The following is a 22,145-nucleotide window of genomic DNA, read 5'->3' on the forward strand; positions in this document are numbered from 1 at the left end:
CTGCGCGCGCGGCTGCTGACGGGCGGAGGGGGGGTCGGCGGCGCGGGCGACGTCACCGTGGCGGGTTCGGAGTAGAGATGTGCCAAACCGAAAATATCGCAAACCGGGCTGAACGGTTTGATTTTCTACGTAAACCGGTTTCAACCCGGTTTGACCAAACCGAGTTGCTACGACGGTCCTTAGCGTATTAATGTAGCGGTTAGGTTTGGCCCGTGTGAAGCGATTCGTCAAAATTGAACACGAATCAAGTCGGTCGGGTTGAGTCGAGTCAAGTTATGCCCGAAACACATGATATAAACGTGTTTTTTTATTTATTTAAAACTAAATTAATGCAAATAAATATATTTCATTTCATTTCATCAAAATATTCGTAACGGAGACAGAATTCACAGAATATCGGCAAGGGCGGCAACGGCAGAATAGCGGGAGCATTTAATTACAGTTGTAAACTGTTATATTTCCCCATTTATTATTAGGAAAAAGAGCACCATCTGTTATACTGGCCGTGGAGCCACTTCCGCGCGAAAGTACAGCTATCCTGCTTGGACTCGCTAGCTTGCAGTTCCGATACCGATATTGCCGCTTGCCGGTTTCGTTATCAACATTTTCGAGTTGAGTCATGTGGGAGTGGGACCGATCGGTACGTTCGTTCGGCTGCGTTCCGTCTGCTCGTTGGAACCGGTTTGGTGAACTGTCAAACCGAGTCGGGCCGAGTTGAGCCTAACTCGGTTTGAACCGGGTTGGCAAACCGGGTTGACACATCTCTAGTTCGGAGTTACCCACTATGTTACTTTTGTCAAAAACAGGATTGCACACAACACTAACTACGTCACTTGTTAAGGGTGCGTCAACACTGGGGACCGACGCAGTGCCTAGAACCGTTACCAACTAGGTGGCACCGACCAACCACTGTCACGGGTCACTTTGACAGTAACTCTCTATAATACTCGATCCTCTTTGATATGGCATTCATCATCATCATCATTGGCCTTAACGTCTGTTGCAGACGATTTATGGTGTAATATTCGAGGAGCACATTTTCTGATGACTTATTAGACCGATGCGAGACCGACAAAGTCTACCGCAGGACTGACAAGAGAAGTTTGCGGAAATCGGCGCTGAAACACCTTGGTGTCGCTTCTGTCTCTTATCAGCGAGTGCAGTAAACCATGACTCATCGCAAATTTTGCGACCCTCCACAACGCATTTGCGCCACTCCGTTCGTTGTTCTGCAACCTCCTCCCAGAGTCGGTAGTCAATATGAAAGGCAATCATGTCCCTCTTTGCGCAGTCTTTAAAACGAAGCAACGGCCTTCCAACGCTACGCTTATACGTTTGCTTAAACATGACAATGGCACGGCACCCTACCTACACTCCCTACAGGGGGGTTACCATGACGTACTAAAGAAGTTCAGTTTAGGTTGAGAGAAAGGGACACAGCTATAGCAGTTACATAGCTCCGTCCCTCTCTCTCAACCTAAACTGAACGGCTTTAGTACGTCATGGTAACCCCCCAGATCACACATTTCGACCGCATTCAGATCCGCCAGTGCTACACAGAAAAATGGTAAGTCGGTACAAATAGTTCGTTAGCTTCGCAAAATGGGTGTCATATAAATAAAATTATCCCTCACCATTGACAAACGTCTTTATTTGACATCCGGTCTAAACACAAATATACATCGGCACTCTACAGGGGACCCAGTCAAAAACTTTTTTCTCAAAATTATTTGCATTTTTCTTTTATAATTATTAAAAATTTACACACAGCCGAAAACACCGAAAGATTTCTAGCTAGGATTCGTTTTGTAAAAATTTTTAGCTTAGTCGTAACGGGACCGGGGTAAAAGAGGTTATGTGAACATTTTGCTTTTGCGATGCCAGCGATATATCGGGTATTGAGGAACTCAAAATACTTTATTATAATACAATTAGCTACTAACAAAAAAACTATAACTATATTTGTACAATCGACTACCATTTTTCGTTGTAAACACATTAATTCTACGTATAAAGGCAATAGTGCTCTATATTAACTTCTACAGTTTTATTTGGATTTCATTTCACTCGTAGTTTCAAATTTAATCGTTACCTACTGTCAGTTTTATTACAAATAACAAAAAAATCTCGTTTAAGAGAAACAAGTGCGTTACGACGTGGTTCGAAGCAACCGTTCGAAATCAGAAATGTATTACATTAGTTAGTCCAAAAGGTATAAGTCAAAATTCGAAGCTCGATTATCTCTATTCATTAGTCATAAGACATCAGAAAGCAACGATTGCTTCAACTACGAGTTAAAACGTGTAGTAATCCAAATAAAACAGTCAAAACAAAAAGCTTTCTAAACAAAAATGCAACAAAACATAAGGTTAGTGAAGTTAGTGTCGCGACGCAAATCGCACAATATCCACATGACCTGTACAATGATTGTAAGGCTATGTACAGATAAGTTACACATTACAAAGACCTATAATTTCTGCACAATATATCTTTCTAATATTAACAACACGATAAATTTGGGGCTATTACGTAAACATTCATTAAAACATCCCATTAGTCACAAAATCGAGGGACAGTCGAGTCTAACAACGTCGAAATACGTCATAAGAAAAGGACGGAAGACTTACGAAGCCAAACTAAACTCCTGAAAACCCCTAGGAATGAGTTCGTATATAAATATTTGCTACTGTTGGTACCCTATTGTTACATCTTTGACACTTAGGCTACCCGGTAAAATATATTGGCATATCTAGACACCTTTCAACATCTCTTAAGCATTGTACAAGGGTTTCTCAGTTCTGTAAAATTTTACTACCAGATTGTCACACCCTAGAAGATAGAGATCGGACACCGAACTAAAATAGGTCAGACTTATAGTATTGATGAAAATACTAAATCACTTCAATACTGCTAATCGAAAATATGTCTCTCAAAAATGTACCACAACCTTATTCTCAACTATAAGCAAATTTTATAACAATCCAACAAACGCTCGGGTCTACACGACGAAAGCCTTCTACACCATCCAACACCATCTACCGGGGACGATGCCGAAACAAAGCTACCCCCAGTCGCTATCACACTTCCGGGGCAAGCGGCTGTCCAAGGCCTCCGCCTCCGTATCGGAGTCGGGGGATCAGAGCTCCAGGTACGCCGGGGGGGTAGGCCGCTCCGGCAGCATCATACAGGAGAAAAGCGGGTCGTCGGGCAGGAATATACGCTCCTCGACAGCGTGCTTATAAGACGGGTCTACGTCCAAATCCGCCATGGCCAGATCGGCTTCGAAAGACTCCCATCTACAGGGCGACAAGTCGGAATAATTCTCACCGGCATCCGGTGTCAATTGAGCGCTAGGAGAAGTGGCTTCGCCATTCTTCTCCATGGACGAAGTGGAGACGAAATGGGATGAGAAAGTTTGTGAGTCGGCCGGGGAGAGATTGGCCGAGGGGGTTTCTGGGGTGGGTGCCGTTCGCCACACTGAGCTAAGCGGTCCTCTGACCGGTTGGGGGACGGGTGACATGGAGTTGGTCCGGACATCGAAGCTGACCCTGACTTCTTTTTCTGGGCGTTCCTCGGTGAGCATGTTGAGGTGTGAGCGATAGCTGCTGGCGGGCAGGAGGGCGAGGCTGGAGACGCGCTGGAAGCTGGAGGCGGATACCTGGCGCTGCTGCGAGTCCAGCGTGGCCAGGGAGAACGTGAGCTGGGGGTCCGGCGAGTCGAGTGGTGAGCCGAGGGGAGTGCCGGACATCGTGTTCGCTCGGTATCTGCAATAGAAAATTAAATATCAATTTAAAAGACGCAAACAGATTTTAAAATATAATTCGATGCTAACATGAATTAAAACTAAGCACTGGTGGCCTAGCGGCAAGAGCGTTTTTCGCGATTTTCAATCCGGAGGTCGCTGGTTAGAACCTCGGCTCATGCCAATGAGTTTTTCGGAATTTATGAGCGAAATGTTGGCATATTCGCCAGTCGATTTTCGGTGAAGGAAAACGTGAGGAAACCGGACAAATCCCAATAAGGTCTAGTTACCCTTCGGGTTGAAAAATCAAATGGCAGTCGCCTTTGTAAAACTAGTGTCTACGCCAAATATTGGGATTACTTGTTAAAGCGGACCCCAATGAATTAAAACTATAACGAAATTCTCTGTCAGTGTCTAGGTTACAAATTAAGTGCATTTTTTGATACTCCATTCTGTTCACCTAAACTCTTTAGGTCTATCTGGTACGAAAGTACTCACATCTGTCGCTGAAGAAGACTCTGCCACACAGCCTTGAGGTCTATCGAAGGAGCCCGTAGCACCACTGTTCTAGTTCGGCCAGGAGTTCGGGGTGCGCAGGAGACTAATGGGCTTTCACCCCCTGTTCTTCCGAGGATCAGCCTGAATTCTGTCGCTGGAAGAAAAAGACAGGCTAGACATGGAAGAAGAGTTGGCATGGATGGAATTAATTATTGAATGAAAATTATTTCCATTGAACGTGATCGTGATAAACTATCAAGGGTGGCTCTTGATGTCGATAGGTTTGGGGAGACCCTTATAGAAAAGTGATAGATAGTCTCAACCAGATATAACCGGTTACCTTTTTTCCTAAGATTGAACTGAGCATCAGACACCGTAGCCAGCAGCACCGGTTCCTCAGTGACGAAGAGCACCCGATCTCTGGAGACAGTGGCGAAGAGTAGAAGATCGCTGAACAGCAGGGCCCAGTAGGGTCGGACGGCACGACCTTCTACCCTGGACAGCTCGCCTCCGAAGATCCATTGCCGGCCGGTTGTGCTTAGTATGAAGGGCTGGAAGCAAGAGAATAAGAATAGGTACCAGGACCATGTCAAGGCCTTCATAGTCGATGAGAACTTTCAATGAAATATCACAGACCCATACCATATTCATTCATATCACAGATTTTATTGGCCAAAACTGATCTGATTACACTGAATAGGTACATTCCGCCTATTATTTCAAGCTGTCAGATTTGGTTCAGAAACTACTACCAATACCATAACTCTTCCCACCATTATTTTAGACAGCAGCGTCATCTATGGCCTTTTGGTGGAACTGAATCGAATACCAAACAGATCGTAGGAAATCGTAAACCCTTGTTTGCCTTATTTGGTAAATACTAAATGTGTCTTACACCACATCTTTTGATGTTTTAAAACTCTTTCTTTCTCTTTTGATGTTTCTTCTTCATCTTTTGATGTTTTAAAAATCTTTTGATGTTTTAAAACATCTTAGAGAGTCCAGAGAAGTTAAAGGGTTGGTATAAAGATACCAACCCTTTAACTTCTCTGGACTCTCTTCTCTTTAAGATAAAGATCTTACCTTACACCTAGTGAAGACAAGTCTGCTCTCAAGGTCTGCGACAGAGAGAAGCGGTTTCCCATCGCCAGCCAAACCCATGAGACCAGAACCCGCTGTCACATCTTGGTATGCGCTCTGTGGAAATAGAAATGTAATGTTTATGGGAATGTGGGGTATGAAAAGTGAAGAGTAGTAAATGGACCTACTAATTTAAATGGAAATGGAACAACACATTTAAGCCCTTGACGTCTTTGACACTGTTCTTTGCGTTCGTCTGTAATGTGATTAACATCTCGCCAGCACTGCATTCACTCTCACAAGTCTCAATGTCTTGTGGTCCAGAGAATTCATGTCGGGTCTCTAGCGGAGCATCGAAATGGCTGTGCCAAGAGTATAATATTTATAGACACACCACAAGAAACTAACCAGCAATTGTTCAACAATGACTTGCAACTGCTTCTTCTCGAGCTGATCGTACGGCCCAGCCCCTGCTGACGCTGCAGCAGCTCTCATGAGCCTGAGCAGTTCCCGGAACTGTTCCAAAGGCTTGTGGACCAGGGAAGTGATGTCGGGCCTCCGGCGAGGGATCGGCGGGCTGGTGCAGAAGCGAGAGAATGCGCCGCTGGGGTCTTTCGATTTTTTAACCTGGTTGAAAAAACACATTATGAAAATGATATTGGGTAAATCATGTTTTTGTTGCTATGGTTACGGTATCATCGGATAAAATCTCCAGTTTCTTCGTATGCACTGAAAATTGTTAAACTGTGATCGATTATCTTGTAATATTTGGATCGATTATCATCGTTTAAAATCCCTAGTTTCTTCTTAAGCAGTAAATCGCTAAAAATCAGCCATCTTGCAATATAATGATAATATGTGTTATGAGTAGGTAAGTACAATAGGATTGTTTTCATCTGCACCGAGAAAAAAATCCACATCGCTCCAAAATCTCCGACACATGAAGTCTAATAATTTGTAGCGATAATGCCATATTCTGAAGTTAAATTATTCGCTATATCAAAGCATTCACTGCCAAAGGTATGTAACAATGCCTTGATAAGTAAACATGTGAACTCTAGAAGAATGTTCTGATTTTTTAGAGCATCTTGGTCGCTGTGATCTTTGACAGTATTGAAACAGTTGTACTTAAAATAGGTACTTACTAGAACACAGTCTGCCCTCTTCAACCCAAGGCAGTACTTCTTATACAAGCTTAGGAACACTGACGCCTTCTGCAGATAAACGGCTACCACCGTCGACGTTTGGATCTCCCCATCATCTTGCACCACTTGGTCTAAGATATCTTCGGATAGCCTTAGGATCTGGAAGTGGGGAAGTTAATTTTGAAATTGTTTTGGAGGATTTTCGACTGGAGCGCCAAGTCACAGTAATAATTCTTCTAACAAATTTTGCGCCGCGCGGTTTGTCCTTGAGTAGCGCTCTGCGCGAGCGAGGTGCAGAGAGTACATGTGGAAATGGACGATCGCGGTCGCGCCAGTACGCGCCGCGCCGTGTGGCGCTGCCAAGGTCACGCGGCGCGGCGCGTGCGACCCAAACACCGATCGCGGAAGATTCACTACTGGGTCGTCCTTATGGCCAAGTGCACCGTCTCTATTAATAACTGTTGTTGGCATACTTTAGATCTTACTCTTGTCTCAAGTTTTCGTTTATAATGCTTTGGCTTAAGGCTTTTAAGGGTCTGAAGAATTGATTCTAGATTGACAGGACAAGCTATGATTCTGTTCACATGCAAGACTACTAAAAAAAAGCGTGTTACAAAACACGGAGAAACTAAAAAGCCAAAAATAATAAACCTTCGAATTCAGATTTCTTATCGGATTGCAATAATCTAAACATCCAAATTATAAACGAATCAATTATTTTTGTAGTCGGTACTAGACCTGTTCGTCGCCTTGCTATTTCCTGTTTGCACCACCCAACCATACGCAGGCTGGCCCCGACTCCAAAAATAATTGATTTGTTTATAATTTGGATGTTTAGATTATTGCAATCCGATAAGAAATCTGAATTCGAAGGTTTATTATTTTTGGCTTTTTAGTTTCTCCGTGTTTTGTAACACGCTTTTTTTTTAAGGCGGTTTTATTTTTTGTTAAAAAGTTAATTTATTTGTTGATTTTTAGTGGTTCCTAGTGATATTATATGTATCAGTCCGAATATATGTACAGTAGTGAAAGAATTATCCTTTAACTCCTAACCGTTGAGGAGTTGACCTTCCATCATCAGCTCAGCCACATAAAATTATTACCATCAGACGTAAATACTGGTGTACCTTTGAAAAATACACTAAAAACATTACATGTGCCTATAACATTTGAAGAGTTCCCTCGATTTCTCCAAGATCCCATCATCAGACCCCGACTTGGTGCCAATGGGACCATCTCGGGGTTATACCCGTTCGATCAAAAAAAACATTTTGAAAATCGGTCCACGATTCTCGGAGATATCGAGTAACATACAAAAAAAAAAAAAAACGTTCAGTCGACAAACGTTCAATTGAGAACCTCCTCCTTTTTTGAAGTCGGTTAAAAAGCACTTCCTTCTATGGAGGGTTTAATAGTTATTTGTTATACAAGGGGGCAAAGTTGTATTTTAACGCCGAGTGTGAAATTGAAAAACGAGCAAGTGAATGGATTCTATAGTTGAACCACGAGCGAAGCGAGTGGTTCGAGAATAGAATCCTGAACTTGCGAGTATTTTAACACACGAGAAGTAAAATACATTCGCACCCGAGTGTAACACAAAACTTTTCCCCTCACTATAGCGAGGAAACTACAACGCAAAAAATGCGTTTATCACTCCTTCCAGTAGTTCCACAGGTGGTAAATCATCTTTATTACTAGATTCACCTACTTTTATCAATTTTAAAGCAGTTAATTTGACTTTATTCAAGGTCAAATTACTTTACCCACTAGTGGATAAAATGCGTTTTTACCCGCTGGTATTAAAGGACAAAACACGTGTTTCCGAGCTAGTGAGGGGAAAATGATATTATATTATATACCTTTGCCTATAAAACTCTTTTGAGAATAAAATTAGCACTTGAATATTTTGATAACAGTTGACTGATTTCTTCTGATAGCCGAATTGGAGACATATTATAAGTAGAAAAGAATGAAAGGAACTCTGTGCTGTGACTAACTTACCTCTTCTAAGTTCTGAAATAACAGCTGATGGTCGTTCGGCGCGATTAGAGGTGACACGAAACGAATTAACCAAGATGAATTGGAGACATGTTGAATAATGATATTCACAGACTACTTAGAATTATAATTGTATACTTTTGATCATTACCTGTTCTAAGTTCTGAAATAATAGCTGATGGTCGTTCGGCGCGATGAGGTCCGCTCTCTCAGCCAGAGGTGACACGAAGCGAACCAAGCCGAATTGCAGACATGTTGCATAATGCTGTTCGCAGACTACTTAGACTTATAATTGTATACTTTTGATCATTACCTCTTCTAAGTTCTGAAATAATAGCTGATGGTCGTTCGGCGCGATGAGGTCCGCTCTCTCAGCCAGAGGTGACACGAAGCGAACCAAGCCGAATTGGAGACATGTTGCATAATGCTGTTCGCGGGCAACGACTGCTAGGAGGGCGCGTTTTCTGCTGTCAGCTGTAGGGGCCTGTGGGTAGAGAGCCTGTTGTCATTATAGGCTGCCCTTGTGTTTAAAAAGATATAGTAAAATTAGTCTTACTTTAGCACCTAGCCTACGAAATAAAAGCACTACCACCTGCGTAGCGATGAAAAAAGCCGGAAAATTCCCGTTTTTTTCCATTTCCTTTGGTTTTTTTCAGAAATTTATGGAAAAAAACCGCGAATGTTTCGGCTCTTATTTTTCAAAAAAAAACATGAAATATGAAAGAAATTTGTCATTGTTTGGACGGACACATACCAGACATAGAAATCGGTTATTGCCCGAACAATTTTATAAATTAATCTTTATTCGGGCGAATTTGCACCTACAAACGGGCTACACCGACGACATGGAAGCAGAAATGACTGAAATACAGACGGTCAACCAAATCTTGGCACTAAAAATCGCGCGAAATTCGAATTTTCTATGGGAATTAATCCGTCGCCCTTACATTTTCAATATTTTTTTAAGTGTCGTCGATGATTCCGCCAACTTCAAGGTTTAAGAAGGCACGCGGTTTATGAAGACAATTCGCCGGTGAGCCCTATATTTTTCAAATTAACCGCCTTTTTTACTGCCAAGGTCAGTTGACCGTCAGTACATGATGAGAGTGAGAGTGATTAATAGAACACTAATTTTAATAATGTATTTGTTTTTTTCTTAAAAAACCCGAAAAATACCGAAAAAAACGAAAAATTCATAAACTTCGGGAAAAATCATTTGATTTTTTCCGGTTTTTTCAACGCTACACCTGCGGCAGTTAAAACAATATAATAAATCAATGGTGTGACACCATTGGTGTCTACACTGTCCGCAAACATTTAGCAACAAGATCGGCTACGTCAGCCATTTGCGAGCACACCAGAGACGGTAACGGATTGAAAGCAGTCGCCGTGGCCGGATCGGCCGTGGAGTCATGAAATATCAAAGTTAATATTAATAACAATATTTGTGACGCTTACCGTAAAGGCAACATTTCAGTTGCTCATATTTATAAGCATAGCTGGGCATTAACTCGTTAATCCGTTAATCGTTAATTAACGAAGTTAACATTTCGATTAACGGATTAACTTTTAAGTTAACTTTAAAAAATGTTAACGGATTCGTTAACTTCCGTTAAATTTCATCGAGTCAGTTAATCGTTAATCCAGCACCACAAGCGGCTCGCTGCGCCGCGAATACCACGTCCTGACTGCTACTGTAAAAGCCCGTAGTACGGCAAAACCTAGGATTTATCGGTAAAAGCAGATCCGTCGGTTATAAACAGTCTTAAGACCAATTGGCGACTTTGGATCACTTATTCGAGATCTTCTAAATCTTATTAGACGTTCTAGATCGATCACTAACCTGGGAATAGAGTGCAATCATCAGGCATGACAGATAAATCGCGCAACCGACGCATCGAGTTAGAGTCACCAAGTTATCGTGGCCCACAGCATCGAGTTGTTGTCTCAAATCTCAATCTGAAGAACCGATGCACCACGATCGCGACCGCATGAATGACCCAATAATTACCAGTCCAAAGTAAAACCTAGGATTTAGCCAACCAACGGCGGTAAAAGCCCGAAGAGACCGTAATTATTACATTTCGGTTTTTTACCGATTGGCGTCACAGGTTTTAATGGTTTTTGGTGGATACTTAGTAAATACAAATACCTACAGTGAAGTCCTATTTTTATGACGTGTTAACGGATTATCGATTAACTTTAACTTCCGTTAAATCTACCGAAATGTATCGCTTTAACGATTAACGAAGTTAACTTTTTAAGTAACGGATTAACGATTATCGAAGTTAACTATTTGATTAACGGTGCCCAGCTATGTTTATAAGATACACCTGTTAGAACGTTCAATATGTTTTAGCGACAATGTGGTACCTTTGACTTGAGAATCGCACAATACTGTTTTGACTTTATCTCATTTGTTTTCCCTATTAACCATATTATTTAGCCTTCGGAATGCATTATTGTGCAAATGTTAATTATTCCTGATTAATGACGACAATATTAAAAAATGCACCCTAAGAACACCATATTGAAGTTGTCAGTCGCAGACATTTACTAGTCTCTGCCACTCAAGTATTTTAGTTCTGCTACTCGTCGCTAGATGTCACTAGTTGTAAGTTGTCAAAATTCGTGTTTCTGTGCAACACTAGATGGCAGTAGTAGTATCTAAACTGCACAAGGACAAACAGGGGATATAACGCAAAACTTTACCAGATGGCGCCACTTCCACATTAAGAAGGATCTATCGCGAACCTAGATCAACATATTGCCCCGTTGTTGCAGTTATCAGATTTAGTTAGTAATACTAACTAAATACTAATATTGAAAACTAATACTAACTTAGTATTAGTTTTCAATATATACAAAGATTTTTGTATTTTGTCAGTTATTTTGATTGTAAAAATGACATAATGACGGCTCTGTTGCCTTTTTATTTTTTGAGTATATTTTTTAATTTGATTTACATTTGCACTGCGGAAATATGAAGATAAATTTTATGTTTGCTTAGATAGCGCAAAACTGATCAGGGTACATAGCCAAGGCCTCAATTGATGACGCTTCGTAAGCATAATATATGTAGCAGCTAGCCCTGCCTATCGCGTTCTATAGTGGCGCGAAAAAGCCTATTGGTTTGCTGTAAGTAGGGCGCGAAAGAGCCAGATTTCATTTCCATTGTAGCTATCTGTCTTCTTGCGTATTGGCGCGACAGAGCTAGACTGCATTTCTGTCGGAATCTGGCGTCGCAGAAATGCCATTCGGCTAGCAGGCCAGGCCTCGTGGGTCGCAATTTTAGTACGAGTACTATATGCATTTTTTACTGAAGGCTTATTAGCGCCCCTTCAGTGCGTTTTCACATTATACGATCCGGATGTAGAACCGATATTCTTGACTCGATCGACTGTATATTAAAGGCGCCATTTTTGACATTTCGTCACTACTTATTTTGAAAAAAATCTCGTATCTTCTTGTGTCAATGAAAGACAATTAATGTAGTAACTATGTATGCTGTGACTGCGTTTTAAGACTTTGAGTAGAAGAAATAGATACTTACGAGGTTTTTTCAAAGTACCGATGATTTGTCTTTATGCTTCCTAACCAAAGACATATATAACTCCGTATAGACGGATAAAGTCTAAGAAAAAAACGTACCTCAAAGCCCTAGAGAAAAAGGTACGGTGGCCTAGACGGCGTTACACCTTTGGGGAACGCTCGGCTAGATGACGCTAATATTAATATTTGACATTTTAACACATATCAAGCTAACAATTATCTAACAATATGGGCCAAATTGTCAAAACTGAGGTCCAAAAGCATCCAAAAGTTTTATGTCTGTGTCAAAAGATGGCAGTCTATGCATGCACTGTGATTGTACACATTTTACTTCGACAGTAACTCTCTATAATACTCGATCCACTTTGGTCTTTATGCTTCCTAACGGATCGGATAATGTGAAAACGCTTCAGTCGTCAATTTCTTCGATAACATTATAGTATAATGCAAAGGTAAAAAATAAGAGGAATAAAAAATAAGAAAATAAAAGCAATAAATTTATTTGCACTAACACAAAGGAACATAAATCAGAAACAAAATAAAATTAACAGGAACCAAATTCTTTAAATACACAAGTAAAATTAAATAAATTAAATTAAGAATGTTCACTAAATAATGTACACAACGATGTACTAAGTGAATATAAAAAAAAACTGCTTACACGAGGCTACTGAAGAATTTTCGAGAATCTAGTAAAATATTAGTCTTAGGCTTAATAGGTTTAGGTATTTAGGCTAACTATTTTTTTCTAGAATAGGAGAAGAGTATAGTCTCGTTGAGCTAGTAAAAACCAGCATACAATTTAATAATTATTTTGGGTGAAATATATCAAATTTCCAGAAAAAAATTGTAAGTACGTACTGAACTCGTTGTGATACAAAAAACTTTACGATTCTAAACTCAGAAGATAGGTAGGTATGTTAGTTAACACTATTCTTTTGTACATAATTTGAATTTTTATCAATCCAGAAAACTTTATCAACATTTGAACCCATTTCTGAGCCTTGCATCATCTTTCCAGCGATGCCTATTTTGAACTTTGAAGTAAATGTATAATGCAGAATTTACGGGCAAAAAAAAAATATTTGGTTGAACATACGCATGTTAAACTTTACGTAAATTTAATAGGTAAGTATTTAATAAGATCCTCGAAAAATTCTTGTATAAGTACATACCACGATATAGGTTAAAAGTGCCTCGGGTATATTTTATTGTAACACACATAAAAGTATCTATAGTATCATCTATAGTTTCAATACAAAATTAACACACAAATCATAGAATGCAGAAAAATAAAAAACAAATAAATAACAAAAAAAAGGTGCTTAAGGCGTAAACGTAACGATTCCCCATTTAAATAACTTAGAAACTAATAATAATTTATTTGGTTTTTGTCATTATTTCATACGAACATAAATATGTATTACCTAGATAAAATATCCGTAATATTAGGATATTAAAAACAAAGAAAAAAAAAACAAATAAAAATCCACTGATAAATACCTACAAGCTGAAAGTTTGCAAGAAATAATGACAATAAATTATACTAAGCTAACTAAAATAATACCTATACAAAACACACACTTAAAATCTACAAAATTATTGTTTAGTGGAATGTATGAAGATTATTTTATACAAATAAATTATAGTTAATAAATACTACTGTACAAAATGTAACATAATAATCAAATAAATTACAGAAAAAACACAATTCACACAAAATCGAAACTACACTAGCACCTTCCAATAATTAAAATAAAATAATATTAGTCATAATTATTTTAGAAAGTCATTTCCAAAATTACCTCTATAAATTCGTTCAGAAATTTTGCTAACTTTTGACTAGTATGCCACGAAACCGAATAAAATGATCACGTTTTTGAATAAACTAGAGATAAAACACCAGTATAATGGTCGAATTTGTGAGTGCAGAAGTAGTTAGTATGTTTCTAAACTAATTAATTAAATAGATAATAACTATGCACAGTAAATTGTGAATAAAACAGTGATTGTGCGATATTGTACTGGAGTCCATTTTAAATAAGAAAATGGGTATCCAATTATTATTAAATACATCTAACACTGATACTGATATGTATTCTATAAGAGAAAATATCGGCTTGGACTATTTCTTTCAGAGAAGGATCCACTTGATCTAACTGAAATCAGCATTTTTTTTGTTTACTTAAAAGATAATCAAGCGCTTACTATCAGCGCCACCTATTGTCAAATAGCGACCAGAATATTGTGCGACTCTTAAACGCCTACCAAACATGTCAGATCTATCTTCGAAATTCAAACTATGATCCCACTACCAACCTCTTTCGAGAACGTCACTTGAGGGAGCTGCAGTTTGCGTCGGTCGAGACTCTGGCTGGTGGACGAACAGGCGGTCGGCGGTCGGGCGACGGGGGCGGGCGACGCGGGGGCGACGCGCGGGGAGCGTGGGGCGGGCGGGGGAGTGGACTCCGGGAACGGGATGGTCACTTGCGCTAGGCGAGGGCGCGCTCCGACACCGTTCTGGGGCACTCTTCGGAAGGTCTCGAGTTGGAGGGTCTGGCCCGCGGATCTGAAGAAGAAAAACATAATGTTTGTAATCAAAAGCTATACAGAAATCTATGCTAATATTATAAAATGGAAAAGTGTGTGTCTGTTTGTTTGTCCGTCTTTCACGGTAAAACGGAGCGACGAATTGACGTGTGGAGATAGTTGAAGGGATGAAGAGTGACAGTATTACGCTTCTTTTTGTCTCCTTAACCCTTCCCCCCCTTACTTCCCTAAAATGGAGGGTTGAAGTTTGTACAAAGCATTCCCCAATCTTCGAATTTAGTGAACGAAAGCTAGTATCAGAGCACTATGATCGTGCTACAAGAACCCACACTCAGCTAAAGGCTCATTCAATCATAGAAGCATCATATGGAGGAAAACCAGTAAGTAATAATTCCTTTAACAAAGTTTGCGCCGCGCGGTTTGTCCTTGAGTAGCGCTCGCACGCAGCACGCAGCGAGGTGCAGAGAGTACACGCGGAACCGGAGGATGCCGTGCAAGAGAGCCAAATACCGATCGCGTCGCCGCTGCCGGAGATTAACTACCTACTGAGTCGTCCTTATACTGTGCTCATAGTCATTAGTCAATCATAGAAGCATACTCACTTAACCAGCCCCCGCACTTCTTCCTCGCTGGACGTGACTACATTCTTGTTCCCGACGAAGACAATGTAGTCCCCTGCTCTTAGACCGGCCCGTTCGGCCGAGCCGCCGGCGGCGACGCGTTCGACGCGCGGCGGCCGCGTCCATACCACGGTGAAGCCGAAACCACCGTTCGTGCCACGGGTCAGTCTGAGGAAAGAGTTTGATTAATACTAAAAACAACAAAACAATGATCTTGAAAGGGAATTAGAGGACCATATGAGTTAATTCTTCTGTTTTGGTCTTTGAGGATATGAATACTAAGTTCTCGTAGTTTGGGCATGGTAGAGTAGAAGTTCAAAAACGCTCATCAAAGTTATCTCTTATCTGTCTAGTAGTACCATTAAAATCTTCTGTCTTGACAAATGCCCACCAGGCTTCGATTTGACCTCCTAAGTACTTCCTAAAGAGTTCCACCGCTCCTTTGGGTCTTTCATGGTGCAGAAGCATCACTCAGATTACTATGTAGTTAAAAACTATTTACTGTGAATGAAAGCTAGTCTCTCCTTTTATTATTACTTCCTGGAGGTGGTGATAGGTATCCTCCCGTTCCTCTGGGCCCTTCTAGGCACGGCAGCATCCTCCAGAGGGTCCAGCTCCAAGTATTAGCTAGCTTATGAATGTTGTTTACCCAGATGTTGAGTAAAATCTAGCTCCTCTTCATGTACTCACTTTCTAAAGGTGGTAAAGGGCGCTACCCCGTTCCTCCTCGGTGCAGCCACATCCAAAGTACCAGCTTCAGGTAACTGACCAGTATATTTTGTCTGTGTTCCTCTTTATCGTACTCACTTTCTAGAGGTGGTGAATGGTGTCCTGCCGTTCCTTTGCGCCCTCCTAGGCGCGGCAGCATCCTCTGGCGGGTCCAGTTCCAAGTATCTAAGGAACAGGTGCTCGTCTGCCTCTCTCTGAAGCGCTGCTGCCACCGCCGTCTGTCCCGATGGGCCATTGAGGGTTCCTATGTGAAAAAAAGCTGGTTATATCATTGGCTATATTTACAATCTTTTATTACACATTAATCGAATTTCCGATAGAGAAGGGTCTGCTCCATGCGCAGAAGGGACTTGTTTATAAAACAATCCGTTGCATTTCTATATTAAATAGTTCGCGTTGCACTGTCGCTCATTCACCTAGTCTGAATATTGAAGGTTGTCATGACAATTTTATATAGAATATTTTCAACGCCATTTGCAGGGCATGGAAGTTGGATTTGGCTTGGAGGTCAATAGGTTGAGCAGCGCATGATATTGGTATTGATTGCTTTACTCATTACTTAAACGACCGCTGTGCACAGATGTTGTGTACATGTAATAAAAATGAACAATAATTGCGAGGCACATTCGCTGTAGCATGCGAGGCGTATAAAAACACAAACAATAAACAACTGAATGAAAACTACATTGATAAAAAAAAGGTAAGATGCGTTATGGTGGATCGCAAAGTTTGTGCTGAGTCATGGTTTGCTGCACTCCCTGCTAAGAGACAGTGTTTCAACACTGGTTTCCACAAATCTTGTCAGTCCTACGGTAGACTTTTTCGAATGTTACACCATTAATTGTCTGTAATAGACGTTAAGGCCAATGGTGACGATGAAGCCGGTAGGATACATTTTATACAACAACGCAAATACACCTTCATACGGGCACTTGATTCGCATGAGACTGAATTTAGAAAAAATTGAAGTGTGTCCAGATCTGGTACCAGAAACGCTTCGCCGAAATTTACATCAATCTGTATCAATACATCAGATCGAAACAATGTTTAGCCATATGCCTAAGGCAGATCTGGGTACCTTTCTCTAAATGTAGATTTTTTTATTTCGCATCAGCCTTAGGCACTGCTCCCACGAAAAACGATCGATGAACTAATAAATCTCTCGCTCTCTTTTATTTACGTGGGAGCGACTAACTTTTGTTCGTTTCTATCCCCGATAGCTCATTTCTTACTCGTTTTTGGTGGGACCAGTGAAACAACCAATAGGTATATTTTGTTACCTTTATCATTGCAATTCTCCTTCTCTTCTGTGCTAGTGTCAATGTTATCTGTAGCCATCTTGCTCAGTTCTCTAGCGCATGGGGGCGCGGGCGCCGGCCGCTGCAAATAGAAGGACCCGGAGACGTCGGTCTTAGCAGCATCTTTTAGGGGGAACGAGACACATCCTAGGAACTCGCTCCGGCTGCAACAAGGGAAATTTTCAAGTTAAGAATCATTTCTGGGATTTCTTGGAGTGTTAAAGCAGAGAGCCTACCGCGAAGTTCACCAGCTCACCTGTCATCATTTTGTATGTAAGATAGAAATAAGTAATTTGTTGTAGTCCCTTAGAACATGAGTAGATATAATAATAGTACGATCGATAAAATGTCGGAGCCGTGGACGATAAATTTTAGTGTAATAATACCACAATTTACTGCTGTGGACATATACGGCTAACCTGATAAACGGTGGGTAATCTATTTACAAAGAGGATTTTACATATTCGCAGGGACTAGCTTTAGCAAAATTAACAGCTATAGGTACTTGAGGAGCTTCCCAAGTATGACCAAAATGTTTGGACTATTTTCGTTGAGGGCATTATATTTTCAAGAATAATCTCTGAGAACAGATGAAGATTGGTGACGTAATAAAACAAGAAAATGCTTTATAAAAAACACTTTTTATGTTGCCCTGTACTTTTAAGTTAACATTTCCTTAAAGTAAAAGTATAATTTGATCTGTTCCTGCTATTAAAAGGCAGGATTCGATAACCGATCAAAATACCGAGAGTCTGTGGTCGAGCATTGTATCTAGTTTGTACTTTCTCGGTTTCTCGGATTAATTTCAATTCCGATATTGATCTCGATTTATTATACTAAGGATGCCTAAGACACCAATCCAACTATAAGCTTTAACCCAAATAGTTAGAAGTCATATTTCAAATGGTTAGCTAAGTATTGTCACATCTTTCAAGATGTATATTCTTTTCTCTCCCTTTAGTTGCATTTAAATAGTAATAACTATAGCGATAAGGTAGTTTTTCTCTTGGGTTTAATAGTAGTAACTCGGAAACGAGGGTGGGAAGTGAACTGGGTAGCAAATAATAAAAAGGTAACCGATTGTGTACTGTTTCAATATGGGTCTTTACCTGGGCCTTCCTAGTATTGTTGATTCTAACATTTAGTTATTCATTTAAGAGGTTATGACGTTCCGAAAGTCTTTTGGAAGGTAGCTTGACTGTAATAGTTTAAGTTGGCTACCGAAATTAATCATAAAACTGTCAAAGTATCATAGAGGAATAAGTATGGGAAAAGTTACAACAGTAAATGCGAGTTATTTGTATAGGCATAGTTATAGTGACATCTAGCGACAATCACGCGTCAAATAGCGTGAATTACCAGTACCACTACTCGATACTAGGTGTCAACAGTGTCTCGTCTGCCAAAAAATTTATATTAGAACAGTTTACAACTTATATTACAAGCAGAAGGAATTGAAAACAGAATACTGATTAATACTATTGTAATATTATAGCTAAAAATTGGTGAGCATTACACTCTTCGTTCGTCACCACATCTATTGACAACATATATTGTGTTCTATTTCGAAGCACCTACTCTTTTTGATTTTGTTTTTTATTTCCGCTACCCAAAGGTTGTCTGGTAGAGATTGCTCTTCAGGGATAAGATCGCCTGTTGTCTGCCTCTATTTATAATCATTTGTTTTGTCTCCACTGTATCTTTTGCTGAGGTGTGCCAATAAAGAGTATTCTATCTATCTATTGACAAGTAGCAGTACTGATAATTTACGCTAGTTGACGCGTGATTGACGCGTGATTGTCGCTAGATGTCACTATAACTATGCCTATACAAATAACTCGCAATTACTAAAGTATGGAGTTATAACTCTTCCCTTACTTATTCCTCTATGGAAAGTATCGAAAAATGTAGTCCTAGCCACACTGAGAGAAAATACAACCAGTTTTCATGTTCGTTAAACAAGTTTTTTGGTTAAAATAGCGCCTACGTGCTCTTTGGTTCAAACAACAAGCTACTTGTCATTTGAATCGGCAATATATTTGAATCAACAAGTCGATTTTATAAAAACAACCTGACACATATTGTTTTAAACATACGTTTGGCTGATTCAAACGGATAAACCGCAACAATGCAAATTTCTCTCAGTGCATTGTCACAGCCATTGTTATAGGAAACGTTGATAAAAACTATTTTTCTACCTATATAAGATTTTGTGTTTCCTCTAGCTGTCTCTTTCACATTTTTAATAGCATCTCTTACTTGACTGAAAAACTGAACATTGAAAATGTTCTGAGTTAGGTACCAAATGTGGTTCCGTTGTGAACTGACAAAGTAACGCCGTGTCTTGCGTGGGCGACGGTCGCGCGATCGTCGCGCGACCGTCGCCGTCGCGTCTCATACTTCCATATCGATAACGATAAGGTTTGATTTCGTATGCGTCGCATCGCCGTCGCGCGACCATCGTGCGACCGTCGCCCACGCAAGCCACGGCGTAAGCAAGTATTACAAGTTTTTTATAATATGAGAGTGACTTACTATTCCAAGTTATGATTTATAATGTTGATCATGAAGTGATTGGAGTAACAATTGATAAACTATTTACTTGAATATAATATTGTTTTATTTTACGGAGGCGATTGTTGTACATAACAGAAATCGATTTTATTTAAATTAAATTGGAAACCAAAGCTCACTAGGACTAGGAGCAAGTAGAATGCAAGCCTGATCAGATATACATATAATTATGACAATATGACCATTGTAAAGAGGGCGCTGTTATTCCGATGTATACAGTGACAGTTCAGTATAGTATGAAGAAAATAGTTCTAATGAAATTCCGCAATATGGCGCGTAGTTATATATTTCTGGTCAGGCTTTACTTTTGTCTCGGCACCCAGTGTTCTCTCAGTGAGTTTTGTTTGACTTTCTACAATTTAAACAAATAATCTTATATTATATAATCTTATAACTAAAAACATACAATAAGAGGCTCAAATAAAAGGTGGCAACGAATTTACAATAGTGCTCAGGGTTGTCGTTTAGGTATACTATATTCTAGTTATTATACAGGTTTATATAGCTATGTGTTCGGGTGTTACAACTAAACATCGAGATATGTGATTTAAGCTTGGCTCATACATTGCGTTATACATGTTATTGTAACCTGATTCTAAAATACGGATGAAAAGGAGAAGCTGTCAAAAATTTGTGGTTCAGATTTTACTTCTAATATTACAGTTAAAAAGGTATAAATACAATAGGGATGACGACTACATAAATAAAATGGCATTCTGTTTAGTCCGTCAGTTAGATCGTCCAAAAATACTGAACACATATTTTTCGCTTTTTCTAATGAAAAAAATACAAAGATATAGAGCATCAAAGTTCCGGAGTGGGGGCTTGTGATGTCACTTCTAAGTAAAAATTGTACCTAGGCGTGACGTCACGCGAAACTTCAACGCACTGTACCGTTGACATTTTTCGTTTACGAGAAAAAAAAAAAATACGTGTCTAAAATTCTTTGATAATCTAATTGACGGACTAATTAGTTTTTTTAGTCGTCTCGCCTATTGTTGTACCTACAATTTCTTGTAGCTTATAAAGGCTACCAGAATATGTGACTGATAGTCTAGAAAACATTAAAAAAAACTCAGTCACTATAAAGCATAACGACACCTTTCAATGTCCTATTATACTTATTTCAGTATGGCTCAGTACGTGCTATAAAAAAACATAGTGACATTTTAAGACTGAGTGAATTTGTCTCGTTTTAATGTTCTTTATAAATCAACATAAGTAACAATTGTTTTCTCGAAATTTCATATTTACCTATCATAAGCAAAGGGATCTCGCGATTTCTACAATCTTAAGACTTAACAGCGTTCACTTGAACCTTCATTAAATCAATTTGGAAACACGAAAAACACCAAATTAATAATTTCTGTCGAATATTTCTTTGCCTGAAGCGTTTAGTTTGCGTTTTATTTCCTACTTAACGAATACGCATTAAAATGTCTACTGTTTTCGTCCTGCATTTATTCGTAAGAGGTTCTACGCGACAAAATATCGAGAATAATCAATAAATTATTTCCACGTGGATTTGATGAAGGTTCAAGTCTACATAACATATTAGATTCTAAAGGCCAATCAGTGGTAAGCCAAAATTTAACAAAACAAATTATATAAACTTTGACATAAACAACACTCCGATGTACAATATTCTTCCTCAACATTTTTCAAAATAGTATCGTGTGATGTAAGTAATTCCATTACGAAGATCATTGGAATTCTCTTTTAATACCTATGTTTCTCCATCATTCCATATTCAAGTTCATATTTGATGACCAGTTCATTTCCATTTTCCTCAAGGACAAAGTAGCATGTTATTTTGAGGTTCCGATTGCTTCTTATTTTTGGTATGCATCAATGATAGTCATCACAACATGATAAACGTTCGATATCCAAAGAACTCGCTTGTCATTTGTTTATTTTTCTCATTTGTTTCGTGTAAAAGTACATGGTTACTTTTATTAATGATCATTTCTTCTCTCCATCCAATTTTATAGGTAACTTCAACCTATGTACGTATCAAGTACATTATAAGATTAATGTCAAGTAAAAAGATGGGTTGATCGGGTCAGGGTATAGTAAGTTAAGTCTATTTTAGTAGCTGTCAGTTTTACCTGTAAGTATGCTAAACTAAGTCACGCAAGCACACAAGCCATTACTAAGGCAGGGCGCAATATCTTTAAGTGATGTTTATAAATAGAACAAGAAATTTTTCTACAACTTTCTAGTTTTATACTCGAGTCTGTAAAAGTTTTAGTTCCTCTGCGAATAATATGTCTGGAGTAGCGTCTAATTGCAAAGAACCTTTTCATACGTCTAGTGTGAGGAAATATGGGTCACGGTAATTAGATCGCTGACATATCTT

General features: G+C 39.4%; 1 protein-coding gene across 3 annotated transcripts in view; it reads right to left on the reverse strand.

Annotated features, from left to right (window-relative positions):
- Positions 1-1,636: 1,636 nt before the first annotated feature.
- The window catches only part of LOC125240727, a 90,411-nt gene continuing 69,902 nt past the window's right edge, over positions 1,637-22,145 (reverse strand). For 2 of the 3 annotated variants that reach the window (XM_048148763.1, XM_048148764.1), the window contains exons 2-12: positions 17,195-17,376; positions 15,993-16,158; positions 15,168-15,353; positions 14,335-14,584; positions 8,777-8,962; positions 6,466-6,624; positions 5,729-5,947; positions 5,324-5,437; positions 4,581-4,791; positions 4,241-4,394; positions 1,637-3,764 (exon numbers count right to left, since the gene is read on the reverse strand). In XM_048148763.1, coding sequence (XP_048004720.1) covers positions 3,137-3,764; positions 4,241-4,394; positions 4,581-4,791; positions 5,324-5,437; positions 5,729-5,947; positions 6,466-6,624; positions 8,777-8,962; positions 14,335-14,584; positions 15,168-15,353; positions 15,993-16,158; positions 17,195-17,252 — 2,331 coding nt within the window. In that variant the 5' untranslated portion in view covers positions 17,253-17,376 and the 3' untranslated portion in view covers positions 1,637-3,136. The remainder of the gene's footprint in view (positions 3,765-4,240; positions 4,395-4,580; positions 4,792-5,323; positions 5,438-5,728; positions 5,948-6,465; positions 6,625-8,776; positions 8,963-14,334; positions 14,585-15,167; positions 15,354-15,992; positions 16,159-17,194; positions 17,377-22,145) is intronic. The other variant, XM_048148762.1, reaches the window with a different exon arrangement.

The sequence above is a fragment of the Leguminivora glycinivorella genome, chromosome Z (genome assembly GCF_023078275.1).
Source record: "Leguminivora glycinivorella isolate SPB_JAAS2020 chromosome Z, LegGlyc_1.1, whole genome shotgun sequence".
Classification (NCBI taxonomy): domain Eukaryota; kingdom Metazoa; phylum Arthropoda; class Insecta; order Lepidoptera; family Tortricidae; genus Leguminivora; species Leguminivora glycinivorella.